General features: G+C 44.2%; 2 protein-coding genes across 6 annotated transcripts in view; one reads left to right on the top strand and one right to left on the bottom strand.

The window, feature by feature from the left end:
* SPRTN (SprT-like N-terminal domain) overlaps window positions 1-2,794 on the bottom strand; it is a 51,987-nt gene extending 49,193 nt beyond the window's left edge. Inside the window, exon 1 of the mRNA XM_033938739.1 lies at window positions 2,109-2,794. Coding sequence (XP_033794630.1) covers window positions 2,109-2,371 — 263 coding nt within the window. The 5' untranslated portion in view covers window positions 2,372-2,794. The remainder of the gene's footprint in view (window positions 1-2,108) is intronic.
* Window positions 2,795-2,986: 192 nt separating this feature from the next.
* The window catches only part of LOC117358015 (centromere protein J-like), a 324,580-nt gene continuing 311,079 nt past the window's right edge, over window positions 2,987-16,487 (top strand). For all 5 annotated transcript variants that reach the window (XM_033939403.1, XM_033939405.1, XM_033939406.1 and 2 more), the window contains exon 1: window positions 2,987-3,531. In XM_033939403.1, the coding sequence (XP_033795294.1) occupies window positions 3,358-3,531 (174 nt within the window). In that variant the 5' untranslated portion in view covers window positions 2,987-3,357. The remainder of the gene's footprint in view (window positions 3,532-16,487) is intronic.

Below are 16,487 nucleotides of genomic sequence, written 5' to 3' on the forward strand. Positions count from 1 at the left end.
GGGTGCAGAGCCTGGCAGGGAGGGGGGGCTGGGTGCAGAACCTGGCAGGGAGGAGGGGTGGGTGCAGAGCCTGGCAAGGAATGAGGGGGTCTGAGTAGAGCCTGGTAAAGAAGGGAAGATGGCTGCGTGCAGAGCCTGGCAGGGAAGGGCGTGAGGGAGGGGACACTGGGTGCAGATCCTGGCAGAGCATGGCACTTGAATATTAAGCCCCCGTCTTATATAGAGTCAACCATTTTTCCTCCTTTTGGGGGGGGAATAGGGGTCTCGACTTATATTTGAGTATATACAGTATTAACTAAAAATAAGAAAGACTAAGAGTAGATCAGAAATGCCTCTGCACAGTTTGCTGAAGGGGGCACAAACAACATTCCACTGGCAATATGGGGAGAAGCTGAATTCTGTAAAACCCAGTTCTTGGGAATGGATGCATCTCTTAACATATGAACTCCTAGTAGATGTAACAGAATTACGGCTTTCTTGTTACAGAGTAGAAATCATCAAGCCTTCTGAACATTAACAAGTGTGGAAAAAAATTTTAAGCATCAGGTTGACAAAAACTAAATTCTTAGTAATCACATTTTCAGCCACACCAACCCAGACTGAACTGGAGCAGCCTCTTTCACAATGTTGTCCAGAATTTGGCAGCTAACATTAAGTACTAAAAAACAGTGGGTCATGCATTTGGAAGGATGTGATTTTATGTGACAACCATAAGGTGGTCAAACAGGTAGAAAGATGACAGCAAATGCCCTAAGAATGCTTGGCTGCATAGGAAGAAGAATGTCCCCCCAAAAAACAAATAGGCAAGCAATCCATAAGATCCAGAGCAGCAACAGAATGGAGCAGGCCAGCATAGTAAGCTCAATTAAATTTATTCATTACATGCAGATAAAAGAATAAATGCTCAATTCTGTACGATATCACTCAATTGTGAGAAAATAAAGCCTCTCCAAAGGTACCTTTCATCAAGTTTCTAAAGATGCCACTAGGTTTGCCTAATGCAGGGGTGCCCAATAGGTCGATCGCGATCGACCGGTAGCTCGCCAAGGCAAAGTGAGTCAATCATCCAGGACTCACTTTGCCTTGGCGATCTATCGGGCCGATCAGTCTTCCTCCCCCGACGTCAATTCTGCCGTCGGAGAGGAAGTTCGGGCCAGCCAATTGCTACCTGGCTGGGCGGAACTTCCTCTCCGACGGCAGAATTGACGTCGGGGAGAGGAATGCTGGTCGGCCCGAAGCAGGGAGAGCATGGGGTGGCGTCGGCTTTGGGGCCTGTTATCCATTGGTGGCGTTTGGGTCCTGTTCCCCGATGGCAGTGGCAGTGGCTTGGGGAAGGGCAGGGAGAAAAAAAGAAAGGGGGCAGGCAGAGAAACAGAAGGAAAGAAGAGAAACAGAAAAAAAAGAAAGGGGGCATGAAAAGAGAAAGAAAGAAAGGTCAGGCAGAGAGGAAGAAAAAGTTGGGGGAGGGAATGAGGTGTGGAGGAGAGGAAGCATACAGGCTGAAAGAAAGATTGGATGCACAGTCAGAAGAAGAAAGTGCAACCAGAGACTCATGAAATCACCAGACAAGGTAGGAAAAATGATTTTATTTTAAATTTAGTGATCAAAATGTGTCTGAATTTATATCTGCTGTCTATATTTTACAATATGGTCCCCTTTTACTAAACCGCAATAGTGTTTTTTAGCGCAGGGAGCCTATGAGCGTCGAGAGCAGCACTGGGCATTCAGCACAGCTCCCTGCGCTAAAAACTGCTATTGTGGTTTAGTAAAAAGGGAGGGGGGTGGGTATTTGTCTATTTTTGTATGGTTGTTACTGAGGTGACAGTGCATAGAGTCAAATGCTTTGTCCTCTTTGAAAAAATCCTGGAATAGGAATGATAATTAACAATTCTATGTGTACAGTGTGCGTTGTGTTTTTTTTTAATTTTATTGTTGGTAAATCATTTTGACTTGGTCATTTTAAAAGTAGCTCGCGAGTCAAAAAAGTGTGGGCACCCCTGGTCTAATGGCTCCAGCTTTGCCTAGCAGGGTTTGCCTCGATAGGCTGATCTGGAGCCAGTCGGCAACCATCACACACCACAGAATAGCAGCCCAAGAAGTGTACTTACAGTGTCATCCTGGGGCTCCACTTCACCTCCACACTACTAAGTTTTCCCCAGAAGAAGCGCTCGTTGAACTGCAAAAAGAGAGCACGCACATCCGGGCTTGGATCTAGCAGCTCCCAAGCAGGATCCACCACTGAGCGCCCAACATCGACAGAGGGAGGCCGCAATTGCCCGGACACCAAGTTCCCTTCTTCCTCCTCCGCCACCGCTAGCTCCCGGTCATACTGCTCCTGTAACTGTCGGGCCAGCCGCAAGTCCTGCTCCATCTGCTACAATACACCAACAGCCCCGAAGCGCCGGTAACTTAGCGGCGCAAAACTAAAACGCATAAATTTTCCAGCTTCAGAGGCGCGGGCACCGACTGGCCTGAAAAGGCGGGGTTAAGGGTGCTTCCGAGGGAGCGTTTTACAGTCGGTGAAATGATTGGATGGGAATTTATAAATTGGGGAAAAAAATTGACGTCCAAGAGCGACACGACATCTTATCTTTTATCTCTGTTTGAACTCTCGGCTTTTGTTCATTGTCATTGTTTTGTTCCTTGTTCATATAACATAAAACAAACAGAGAGTAATCCCCGGCCGAACGAAAACACCGCTGGTGACCAACCCTGAAAAAAAACACCACAGTTGAAGAAAATCGGCAGCAAATATGCCTTACTTCCTCCAGGCTGTAGGACCGCCTCTTCAAAACAGTGGGCCTGCCCCTTCCCGGTGCATCCTGGGATGCCCTGGGAGGGACATAATGCCCTGATTGGCTCAGGTATCTAGCCCCGCCTAGGCACCTGAGCCAGTCAGGGCCTTAGGCATCCCTCCTGCCGAGATTCAGTGCTAGTATTTTCCTTTCTGCAACTTAGCTCATTTTTTTCTCTCTTCTCAGCCTGTTTCTTCTATTTTATGTTTATTTTTAGCAGTGGTACCTCTAAGTATGCGACGTGGTGGGGAAACAAACCAAAATAACATTTTCACACATTTCCTGAGTTAACACCTTTACATTTGCTGTTTTTCACTATTTTCCTCGGAGGACAGGTTTGCGCCTCCCCCAGACGACCCCCCCCCCCCCGCCTTGTTGGACGCTTCTCCTTCCACATATCCGAGGCGCTACGGGGATTTCTTAGGGCGGTGCAGTAGCTGCTTTTTCTACTATTGTCCTCAAGGGCAAGGGGGTCAAGGGGTTGCTGCTGGTTCTCTGCACCGGGATAGGTGGCTTGTTCTAACCTTGCATAGTGTGCGGAAGTGACAGCAAATCTTGCCTCATGGGTTGGGTTGAGTTTACCTGTAGTCGATGCAGTGTTTACTGTTACTGTAGCGACGCCGGAGTGACGCCAGAACTAGGGTACAGCCGCTCTTCTTCAGTGGTGAAAGCCTCTTCCTCCCGATACCAGTGGGATCCTCGGATCACATCGAGCTCTGAAACCGAGAGTCGGCAGGTATTTCACTATTTGTGTTTAGCTTTGACAAGCAATCGCAGCTCCCTAGTCTCCGCTCAAGATGTTCTTTCCCCAGTTGTTTAGAAAGGACTGCAACTTTTTTCGCATGTACGGGAAGTCCAAACCATAGTTTTAACCCAGTTGTTGCTTCTGAGGGGTGGAAGGAAGAAAACCAAGAAATAATTAACTATTGTGTCTTAATATAGGAATGAGTCTTTTGATGAACAAAAAATATTTGGAAAACGTTAATAGCTTGCTCCCGGAATTATAAAGTTTTAAAACTCTTTATAGAAATAAGTGGTACATTAACAGTAATTCATCCTCTGTTACAGAGAAACATGATGACAGATAAAAAGCCAAATGGCCTATCCAGTCTGCCCATCAGCAGCATCCACTATCTCCTCTCTCTAAGAGATCCCAGGTCTTGAATTCTAATTTCTGAGGACTTGTAAAAGAGATGTGAAATAATCAAAATTGCTGTACGAATTGCATTCCGTCTTTTCAGCTGTGAATTTTTAAATATAGGCAGTCCCTGAGTTACAGACACCCGACTCATACTTAAGAACGCAATTTGATTTCACTGAGCAGTATATTAAGTGGCATAGACTCCTACACTTCTCCTGTAGCATATTCAGGAAGGAAGCATGACCACATTTCCAAAATAGATTATTGTAACTCTTTGCTATACAATATTTCCCAAAAAGAAAAGAAAAGACTCCAAATAATCCAAAATACAGCCATAAAACTTATACATAAAGCAAAAAAATATGACCATGTAACACCCCTTCTTAATAAATCACACTGGTTACCTATTAATCACCGCATAACTTTTAAAATAGCATTTTTAGTCTTTAAAGTTCTAATATATAACTCCCCTCAATTCATTTCTAGAATGATTATCCCCTATCATTCTAATCGAACACTTCGCTCATCTCAACAAGAGTTACTTTTGGTCCCTTCACTCAAAATTGTGGGAACAAGGAGAAATGATATGTTCTCTGTTTTAGCTCCCCAACTCTGGAACACTTTGCCTCTTTTTATTAGAAAGGAGAGAGATATTATCTCTTTTAAAAAACTCTTTAAAACTTTTTTATTTAATGACGCTTTTAATGAATAACTTTTCTGTTTTTTTTATTTTTATTTTTTTTTTAACATCCCTTAACAGCCAGGCTTTTAATGAATAATTTTCCTTTTTTTTTTTTTTTTTCTCCTACACCCCTGTTTTATGTTTTTTCCTAATATATGTTTTTTTCACCAATAGAAAATATGTAACTTTTCCCCCCTTTCCTCCCTTTTCATGTTTGTTTTTAATGTATTATTTAATTTAATTATTTAACAAATATGTGTTTTATTGGTTTTTGTTTTTTTAATGTTTTTTACTAATATGACTGAATGTTCTTTTATAACTTGTTTTTAAGTGTACATCGCTTAGAATGTTTTAAATAGGCGATCCATCAAAAATAAAGTGAACTTGAACTTGAACTTGAACATTAAGAACAGTGTGTGGTTGTGCATGCTGTACCTTAGAGGGAACACTGGTAGGGACAATTATAATAATAATAATAATTTATTTTCTTGTATACCACCCAACCAGTAGTTCTGGGCAGTTCACAACAGGAGAATACTGAGACATTTCAGCACATGGTACAGTTTCATAGAACACACTATCTACGTACAATCTAAAATTATATAATAAAAGTAATACAATTGTTAAAAACATTCAAGTACAATGTTAAGAATTATTAAAAAATTAAAACATACTATGACAATAAGAATAGAAACAAAAGACCTTATTTAAATATATCAAAATTAATATTCTTATTTGTCAAATAAATTGGTTCTTTTGTAGCTGGGAGCAGAGAGGTAAACAGCAAGAATCTTAAAATCTACAAATTCTGAGTTACAAACAAATTTGACTTAACAGCTTTAAAAACATAACTCATTCTTAACCTGGGGACTGCCTGCAGTTGATAATTGGCTCTACTTTTTACTTGTTTGCAATTTAGGTTTTTGCATTAAACATAAGAACATAAGAAGTTGCCTCCGCTGAGGCAGACCATAGGTCCATCCTGCTCAGCGGTCCGCTCCCGCGGCGGCCCATCAGGCCCATTGCCTGAGCAATGGTCTATACCTATCTGTACCCCCCAATCCCTTTTTCTTCTAGGAATCTATCCAAACCTTCTTTGAATCCATGTAGTGTTTTCTTGTCCACAACAGCCTCTGGAAGCGCGTTCCATGTATCTACCACCCTCTGAGTGAAAAAGTACTTCCTAGCGTTTGTTCTAAACCTGTCCCCTTTCAATTTCCCCCAATGCCCCCTTGTACTTGTGGTGCCCCTTAATTTGAAAAATCTGTCTCTGTCTACTTTTTCTATGCCCTTCAGGATCTTGAAGGTTTCTATCATGTCTCCTCTAAGTCTTCGCTTCTCCAGGGAGAAAAGTCCCAACTGCTTCAATCTGTCGGTATATGGGAGATTTTCCATTCCCTTTATCAGTTTGGTTGCTCTTCTTTGTACTCCCTCAAGTACCGCCATGTCCTTCTTGAGGTATGGCGACCAGTACTGGACACAGTACTCCAGATGCGGCCGTACCATTGCACGATACAGCGGCATGATAACTTCCTTCGTCCTGGTCGTAATACCCCTCTTAATGATACCCAGCATTCTGTTTGCTTTCCTAGAGGCTGTGGCGCATTGCGCCGATGCCTTCAGTGTTGCGTCTACCATCACTCCCAGGTCTCTCTCCAGGTTACCAACCCCTAGTGGTGTTCCCCCCATTTTGTATGTGAACATCTGGTTCTTTTTCCCCACGTGCATGACCTTGCATTTTCCCACGTTGAAGCTCATCTGCCATTTTTCGGCCCACTTTTCCAGCTGCGTTAGATCTTTTTGGAGCTCCTCGCAGTCTTCCTTGGTTTGAGCCCTGCTGTATAGTTTGGTGTCATCTGCAAATTTAATGACTTCACACTTTGTTCCCGCCTCTAGGTCATTTATGTAGATATTGAACAAGAGCGGTCCCAGCACCGACCCCTGCGGAACTCCGCTCGTGACCCCTTTCCAGTCTGAGTAGAGGCCCTTTACGCCAACCCTCTGCTTCCTGTTTGCCAGCCAGTTTTTGATCCATCGGTGGACCTCCCCTTGTACCCCGTGGTTTCATATCTTTTTAAGCAGTCTCTCGTGTGGCACCTTGTCGAAGGCTTTTTGGAAGTCAAGGTAAATGATGTCTATAGATTCCCCTTTATCCACCTGGCTGTTCACTCCCTCAAAGAAGTACAATAAGTTTGTGAGGCATGACCTACCCTTACAGAAGCCATGTTGACTTGGTTTTAGCTGCCCATTTTTTTCGATGTGCTCACAGATGCCGTCTTTAATCAGTGCCTCCATCATCTTTCCCGGAACTGAAGTCAGGCTCACCGGCCTGTAGTTTCCCGGGTCCCCCCTTGCGCCCTTCTTGAAGATGGGCGTGACATTTGCTATTTTCCAATCCTCCGGGATCTCTCCGGTTTTTAAGGATAGGTTGCATATTTGTCGAAGTGGCTCCGCTATTACGTCTTTTAGTTCCTTGAGTACCCTTGGGTGAATGCCATCCGGACCCGGCGATTTGTCGCTCTTTAGTCTGTCAATCTGCTTGAGTACATCCTCTTGGCTTACCTCTAAGTTGACCAGCTTATCGTCTTGGTCTCCTATTACGATCTCCTCGGGTTCCGGAATGTTGGTTATATTCTCCATCGTGAAGACTGACGTGAAGAACTCATTTAACCTGTCAGCTATCTCTTTCTCTTCTTTTACAACTCCCTTTCGGTCTCCATCGTCCAATGGTCCCACTTCTTCTCTCGCCGGTTGCTTCCCCTTGACGTATCTGAAGAACGACTTGAAGTTTGTTGCTTCCTTTGCTAGTCTCTTTCGTATTTTCTTTTTGCTTTTCTAACCAATCGGTGACACTCTTTCTGGCGTTCTTTGTGCCCTTTTTGGTTCTCCTCTGTTTGGTCCTTTTTCCATTTTCTGAACGATGCTTTCTTGTCGCTTATCGCCTTCTTCACTGCACTTGTTATCCACACTGGGTGTTTTGTTCTATTTTTTTTGCACCCTTTTCTGAACTTGGGGATGCATATGCTTTGTGCTTCGTGCACAGTCTCCTTGAGTAAGGTCCAGGCTTTTTCTACGGATTCCGTTTTCCCTATGTTGCCTTTGAGCTTCTTTCCCACCATTTTTCTCATGGCATCATAATTTCCTTTTTTGAAGTTGAGTGCCGTCGTTGTGGTTCTTTTCCCCTTTGTTGATCCAATTTCAAGCTTGCACTGGATCATGTTGTGATCGCTGTTACCTAGTGGGGGTAATACCGCCACCTCCTTTGCTGGCCCCCCTAGTCCGTTGAAGATTAGGTCAAGAGTGGCATCGCCCCGTGTTGGTTCCAAGTTTTGGCCATTCCTGAAAGTCTCAATTCTGAATGTAGCATTTTCATTTATTTTCATTTTTATATTTGATATACCACCCATCAGCTACATCCATCTGAGTGATTCACACTCAGTTTACAATCTAATCAGGTACTCTTTAAGAATTTTGTTTGTAAGTATCGGTACTGTACTATCCTGGACATCTTCATAGTGTTATCATTGTCTCTTACTTTTTAACATACATAAGAAGATGCTAAGATGTTTTATGCAGTGAAACAAAAATACACTTTTAGTGAGTGAGACCTGGGGTGTCAGATGTGACCAGTTTAAGCAAGAGCGCTTCCACGGTCTGTCAGTTCTTCATACATCCCCAATCATCATAATATAATGCTTTTTATAGAAAAAATTTTTTAAAATAATTTTTTTAAAAAAATTTTTCTATAAAAAGCATTATATTATGATGATTGGGGATGTATGAAGAACTGACAGACCGTGGAAGCGCTCTTGCTTAAACTGGTCACATCTGACACCCCTGGTCTCACTCACTAAAAGTGTATTTTTGTTTTGCTCTCTTTTTGCATCATATTATGCAGTGAAAGGCATAGGAAAATGAAGAAGATATTTACCCAACATTTGAAATAGTAAATGTTTAGTTGTAAGGAAAAAAAATGAAGCTTAAAAACACATTCTCATTTTAACTTCCAGCCTTTGACTGAAGTTCGTGCCCCTCCTATGTCCCAATGCGCTCCCTCCTTTGTCCCAAGTTTATGCCCCCTTCTTTCCTTATCGCAACACGCTCACTCCCTCCCTTCTGTGGCCCAAGTACTTGTGCTCCCCTCCCAAGAGTGTGTACCAGACAGAGCCTCCAGGTGAGCCACCTCTTTCCTGCCTTATTTGCTTCTTCACAGGGACGTGGGTGGTGGTTCCTGCATGCTGCATGTGGCTGACACGGAAGCCATCCCTCTGATGTCAGCTCTGACATTGGAGGAAAGACTTCTGGATCGGTTGTGGGCAAGGAGCACTGCTTTGTGGAGGGGATAGTATGGCTGGAGGACAGGAAGAAGGAGACACTAGCAAGATAACATTTGTGGGAGCCCCTCACGGTGCCTCCATCCCTGCGAGATCCCTACGGAGTCGGGGGAAACCCTGCATGATCCCCATCAGCCCTGTTCCCATGGACACCTTGAGACAACTGACTGATTTAGCAGTGCCAACTCCTCTAAGCAACAGAGCAGATGAGGGAGGGGTTGTGTGAGTCCTGTGAACACTTCTGGCAGCAGCTGCTGTTGCAACAGCTATGCAGGACTTTACTACAGCTGTGGAGGCCACTCAGGCTTCTACTGAGCATCCACCTTCACCCTCCATTTCCAGCACTGCAACACCTTCTAAGAGCCATCCCCAGCTAAACAGGGCTGAGTGGGGCTGATGCCATGGCAGCCATCAGCAGAGGCCATCAGATGGTCCGATTACAGCAAGGTGGCCCACTCAGCAGCAACATCTGGCCCCTGCAGGATTAGTGACAGCAGCACAGGAGATAATAGGGTCTCAGTCGCTCTGAGCCTGGTGAGGCAGCATCTGCAGTGATACAAGGGGGGTCAAGGAAATCACTGAGCAGTGTGGGACCAGGCAGGAAGCACAAAGGTCGCACTCCTGCGTCGCGCTGCTCTGCTACCAAAGCCAGCCATCCAGCAGGAAAACGTGCTGGACCACCACAATTTTAAAAAGGTACCGGCGGAGGGGGGGGGGGGGGGCTGTGGGCGGCTTTGGGCTATAGGCAGTAGGCGGGCTCCTTCGGGCGGCTTCGGCTACGGGTGTCTGTGGGCTGCAGGAGGGCTACTTCAGGCTGTGGGCAGGCTATTTCAGGCTTCCTAGCACCAGACGCATCCCCCTGTAGAGGAGGAAACTTTTTTCCTCGGTTTTTCCTCCTCTACAGGGTGTGTGTGTCTTACAGACGGGTGCATCTTATAGAACGAAAAATACGGTGTATCCCTCTCTCTCTCTCTCTCTCTCTCTATATATATATATATATAATTGTGGCAGGCAGTGACCCACCTAGATCTAAACTAAACTAAACTTTAAGTTTATATACCGCATCCTCTTCATGAATATAGAGCTCGGCACGGTTTACAAGAGCTTAATAAAAGAAGGTATAACACATTGGGATTGGTGGTGATCCTTGGAGTGGCCAAGCTGGGATTGATGACAGAAAATAAACATACGGATCTGAAATCCAGCTTACTCCATGTCACATTTTTTTCTACCCCTAACAGGGCATAAAGGCATACTATAACTCAGTCCAAATGATTTTGCTGCAATTCAAATCTCCAAAAACCCCCAAAACTGTTCAAAATACAGCGGCTTCTGTTTAAACAAACTTTTCTTTAATGGCCCCTTTCAAGGCTCTCAGAGTCCAACTCTCCCTAGGGCTATCAGGCTTGGCTCCTCTTTTGAAAAGATATGAGACTTTTGGATTCTTATCACCTCTCTGAAGTGACCTAGCCTTTTTCAACCCTACAGGGAATCTTTGATAATCTCCCTAATAAATATGAGCAGCAGAATTGCAAGTACCCTTTGCACTTTCACCTCGCTCGCTATGTTTACTAGCAGAACACTGAACCCTAACTCTGGCACTGGAGTTCAGTGTGAAGGCCTATCCCCCTATTAGATAGTAATCCTTCCTAAAACCCTTTTAGCGAGGTTTTAAGTTTACTTTCTTAGCGCTATTCTTAAAGGACAGCACTGCTCTCCTAGTGAAGCAGAAAGGAAAGGGATACTGGTTTTCTTCTCCCTCCATACTGCCCCTTCTCACGTAACAGAAGTACAGCACCATGGCTGCTGGAGGTTTGTTAACTTTAACTTTCTTAAGCTCCCATTGCCTTCAAGTTTATAATGACTCGAACCTCACTAACTTCGTTGGGAATATAATAGAATGTATAATGAAACTTCAGTCTTGGGCCCTTATGGTACAAATGAAACTGAACAAGTCCAAAACAAAGTTACTTTTTCTTGGCCCAAAATTAGAGCAGCTACCTTTGTCCATTCTGTTGCCTTCAGGATCCTCACTGCAGATTGAATTCTCAAGTAAAGTTCTGGGTGTCATTATAGATTCAACACTTTCATTCATCGACCATCTTAATTCTCTGGTAAAAAAATGTTTTTTTAGTCTCCATATGTTGAGGAAAGTGAGATCCTGTTTCCATCATCAACACTTTGCTGTCCTTGTTCAATCAATCATCCTTTCGAGGTTGGATTATTGTAATTTGGTCTATTTAGGCTTGACTAAGAAAAGCTTTCAGAGACTTCAACTGACCAGAATACTGCTACTAGGCTGAGCTTTGCAAAAAGTAAATTTGATCATGTCTCTCCGCTCCTGTAAAAACTTCATTGGCTTCCTAGAATTTCCAGGGTTTATTTTAAACGTGCCTGCTTAACATTTAAGATCTTCCATGGCATCCTTCCTCCTTTAATTTTCCTGTCTTGGAATTCTGTAAGATCTGACATTACCAGATCAACTCAAAAATTTTAATTGCTCTTTCCTAAGCTGAAAGGTGTTACCTACATTGGCAAATTAGGGAAGTCTCTACTTTTCAAAATTACTGAACTGTGGAATGATTTTCCTATTCATCTGCACAATCTGGGTTCTTTCCAACCATTTCGAAAACATCTGAAAACCTGGCTACTTTCAAAGTTGTAAATTCCGCTCCTCTCCATACTATTTCAAATCCATATTGTATCCGTTCTTCTTACTAATATTCTTGTAAACCGTGCCAAGCTCTACTGTTATAGAGAAGATGCGGTATATAAGCCTAAGGTTTAGTTTAGTATACTGTCTATCAGTCTTCTAAGTGGTTTGTACATAATAAATATAGTAAAAAAGGGTAACATACATTAAAACATACAGGACCTACTGGAACAATAAGATTAAGGTAAAGAATTAGGTACATTATAAAATAGGAAAGAGAGCCATATAGGGGAAATACAAAAGGAAAGGAGATCCCATCTGATAACCAAAGCTGAAATGAAGATAATGTTTCATAAGGTAAGTGCATTAGAGGTTGAATGCGTCTATAAAAATAAATGTTTTTAGTTTTCCTTTGAAACAATCTAGCATGGGCTCATCCCGTAGTTCCAGGGCTGTGACGGAGAAGTTTGTTGTTCATGTAGTGGTAATAATATGGAGAGATGGAACCATTAAAAGATTTTGTTATTGTGATCTCAGTGTTCTAGCTGGGTGTAGGGAATTAGAAAATTGTTTAAGAATTCTGGCTGGTTGTTATGGAGTGTTTTGAATGTTAAAATTATGATTTTATAAGTTATTCTGTGTTGAATAGGGAGCCAGTGAGCTTAACAAAGTCTTAACAATCAGCTTTCTAGTATAAGCAGGAATAACGCCTGGCAATCTTTAATTCAGATTTTAAGGGAAACTACTAATCATACCAGGTTTAAGGCAACTCTCCTGTATTTTCACCTGGCTTCCATAATATTACTGTCTTATCCCAGGACAAGCAGGCAGCTATTCTCACATATGGGTGTTGTCATCAGCGGAGCCCGGATGCGGAAGTTCGCAAGCAGGCTTGTTTGAAGAAATTTGAAGTTTCGAATCGACCGCGCCGCACATGTGCGAGTGCCTTCCCACCCAGCGTAGGGTGCATCTCCTCAGTTTTCAGTTTTCCGCGGAGCTGAGAAGTCCGTCTTTGACTCTACGTTTAACTTCGTTACTTCGTGCCTTCTCTGAACCGTGGTTTGTATTTTTTTCTTCACAAATCACTGTTCTTACTTTATTTATTTTATTTCTAGTTTAAAAAAAAATAATTTCAATCTTCCGTCCGACTGCCGGGGCAGGCCACTCGGCCGCAGCCCAAGGGCTTCAATTTTGCGGTGGCCTTTTTCCTTCTATGTCCCGGCCTGTAACGGGCTTCAAGAAGTGTAGCCATTGTCAGTATGCGATTTCCCTTACGGACCCACACCGTCGGTGCCTCAAGTATCTTGGGCCGGAACATCAGCTGAAGCGCTGTGCTACTCTTCAAACTCGAGCCCTTAAACGTCGTTGTCTTTTGGTGGAGAAGCTTTTCGGGATGGATTCTTCCTCCGATCCCTCGACTTCGACGGCGACCTCGGCCTCACTTTCAACCGAGACTCCTCCTGCTTCTACTACTTCCACCTCGAGCCTCATCAGACCTTCGTCGTTTGCAGCGGCTCTCTCTTCGATGATATCTGCTGTATTTTCCCCTGTTACCTCATATCAGGTAGCTCAGCAGAAAGTTCCAGTGGTGGTGCTCAAAGTGCCTAAGACTTCTAAGTCGAAGCACATGTACACTGCCTCGGTGGAACCTCCAGCCAAAGTAGGTGGTCCGGTTTCAGACGCGGATCCATCCTTGCCGGCTTCTTTCCAGACCATGTTGGAGAAGCAATTCATTCAGTTCCTTACTAATATGGGACCGAAGCTTTTTCCTCTCATCCAGCTTGGGTATTCTGCAGACTCCCGTGAGGTCGAGTCACTTCCTTTGTCTCAGTCTGAGCTTGCACACTCTTTGCAGGGAGCAGAGTCTCTGCGAGTGTCTGGTCTGGCATCTAAGCACGTAAAGCAATGAGCAGAATCTTTGCAAGTGCCTCGGCAGGAATCCTCACACTCTATACAAGGAGCAGAGTCTTTGGGAGTGCATCGAGGTTCCTCCATCAAGCCTCTGGAGCTTCGATCTACAGCCTCCAGTCCTATCCATTCTTTGGTAGCATCGGCTGCTTCTGTCTCCGAGGTGAAGTCTCCTCAATCTTCGAGATCTGCTTCCAAGCACCGTTCTCATCGACGATTGAGACCTTCATCGAGGCATACTTCCAGGCATAGTTCTTCTTCTAAAGAACGTCCCTCTTCCACTAAGCCTCGATCTACTCCTACTTCCACTAGACCGCCGACTCCTCGATCAAGGTCTCTACTTCCACACCTCGAGGATGCAGCGGTTTCAATTGCTTCATCCAAGTCTCTATATTCTTTTGATGCCTTTTTTCCTGCTGAAGCTTCATCTTCGACCCAGGCTGCTTCGACATCCTCGAGTCCTGTTCAAGACAAAGCATTGGCAGATCAGCTATCTTTCTCATCTTTTCTTCGTCAGATGGCTGTTGACTTGGATCTTCAATTAGATGCTGGTTCTAAATACTCTAAGGAGTACCTCAAAGTCAAGCATCTACCTCAACCTCCAGCAGAGTCACTCAAGCTTCCTCTTCACAAGCTTTTGTCTCAGACTTTTGCCAGATGCCTGAAGACTCCTTATACCATTCCAGCTGTTCCAGGCAAATTGGACTCTAGGTATAAAACTGTACATCGTAAAGAGTTTGACAACTCACAGTTATCTCATCAATCCCTGCTTGTAGAGTCCTCCTTAAAGAGGTCACATCCTTCAAAGGTTTATGCCACCGTTCCTCCTGGAAGGGAAGGGAAAACTATGGACAAATTTGGATGTCGCATCTATCAAAATTCTATGATGTCCTCTAGAGTCCTCAATTATAACTTTCATTTTATTACTTATTTTAAATTCCTCATAACTCTTTTACTTAAATTTCTGAGTTATTTGGATACTCAAAAACACTTTGAATTTCAAGAAGTCATTGCTTCTTTATCACAACTTAGACTACTTCAGTCATCTTATGATGCCTTCAAGTTGTCTGCCTGGGCAGCTGCTTGCTCTGTAGCCATGCGTCGCCTTGCCTGGCTTCATACCATTGACATGGACCCTAATCTTCAGGACCGCTTAGCCAATATTCCTTGTGCAGGCAATGACCTCTTTGATGAAACTATCGAGGCAGCCACCAAGAAATTGTCTGACCATGAAAATTCCTTTGTCTCTATTGTCAGACCTAAGCCAAAGCCAGCTCCTGCCAAAACTACATGTCCTCCTCCTATATATCAGAGGGTTTTGCTCCAAGGGTGACTCCTTACAATCGCCCTCCTTCTAAGAAACAGCAGCCTCTGAAGCAACAAAAATCTCAACCTTCTGCTGCACCTAAGGCTTCACAGCCTTTTTGACTGTCTCAAGCAGAGCATAACCTCCATCGTTCTGTCTCTGACTTCTCTTCCCCCTATAGGAGGTCATCTCCATCATTTTTATCACCGATGGATGACAATTACATCCGACCTCTGGGTACTGACCATCATCAGAGATGGATACTCTCTTCATTTCACTCAGGTTCCACCAGAGCTTCTTCCAAGAGAGTATCCTTCCAATCCTTCCCAGATCGCCCTTCTTCTTCAGGAAGCTCAAGCTCTGCTTCGTCTCCATGCCATCGAACCAGTTCCTCTGGAACAGCAGAACAGGGGGTTTTACTCCCGTTACTTCCATGTAACGAAGAAGACGGGCGATCTGCGGCCCATTCTGGATCTCAGGGTCTCAACAAATTTTTGGTCAAAGAAAAATTTGAATGTTGTCCTTGGCACCCCTTTATCCCCTTTTTGAGCAGAATGACTGGTTATGCTCTCTGGATCTCAAGGAGGCCTACACTCATATTCCCATTCATCCGGCCTCCCGTCAATATCTCAGATTTCGGGTGGGGAATCTGCATTATCAATACAGAGTGCTGCCCTTTGGCCTGCCTTCATCTCCCAGAGTGTTCACCAGGTGCCTGGTAGTAGTAGCAGCAGCTCTAAGGAACCATGGTCTTCAGGTATTTCCCTACCTCGATGACTGGCTCATCAAAGATTCAACATCTCAGGGGGTTATTGTAGCGACCCATCGGACTACTTGGTTCCTACAAAGTTTGGGATTCAAAATCAACTTTTCCAAATCCCAATTTCAGCTCTCACAAAATCTATTATTCATCGGAGCTGTTCTGGATACTATCCAACTCAAAGCATTCCTTCCACAACAACGTCTGGAAGCTCTTCTTCAACTCGTGTCATACATTGTCTGCCCTCTCTTCTATCTCAGCGAGACACATGATGGTACTTCTGGGTCACATGGCCTCCACTGTACACGTGACTCCTTTTGCCAGACTTCACCTCAGAATTCCTCAGTGGACCCTGGCATCTCAATGGACGCAGGTTTGCGACCCATTTTCTCGACACACAACAGTCACTCATTCATTGAAACAGTCTCTCCGTTGGTGGATGCTCTCTTCCAATCTCTCCAGAGGCTTGCTTTTTCAAACCCCCCCACCATCAGAAGGTCCTCACGACAGATTCTTTGACCTACGCTTGGGGGGCTCATCTCAATGGTCTCCGTACACAAGGCCGCTGGACCAGTACGGATCGTCAGTGTCATATCAATCTGTTGGAACTCAGAGCGATCCTCAAGGTTCTCAACGCTTTTCAACATCTTCACGACCAGGTAGTCCTCATTCGGAAGGATAACCAAGTCGCTATGTATTATGTTAACAAACAGGGAGGGATGGGATCTGCCTCCCTTTGTCAAGAAGCTCTGAAGGTTTGGGACTGGGCAATTCGCCACAACACCTTTCTCAAAGCTGTCTACATCCAAGGGGCGAAGAATTGCTTGGCGGACAACTTGAGTCATCTCTTCAACTTCACGAATGGACACTCCATTCCTTGCCTCTTCATCATATTTTTTCACAGTGGG

This window comes from Geotrypetes seraphini, chromosome 3 (genome assembly GCF_902459505.1).
Source record: "Geotrypetes seraphini chromosome 3, aGeoSer1.1, whole genome shotgun sequence".
NCBI classification, from domain to species: domain Eukaryota; kingdom Metazoa; phylum Chordata; class Amphibia; order Gymnophiona; family Dermophiidae; genus Geotrypetes; species Geotrypetes seraphini.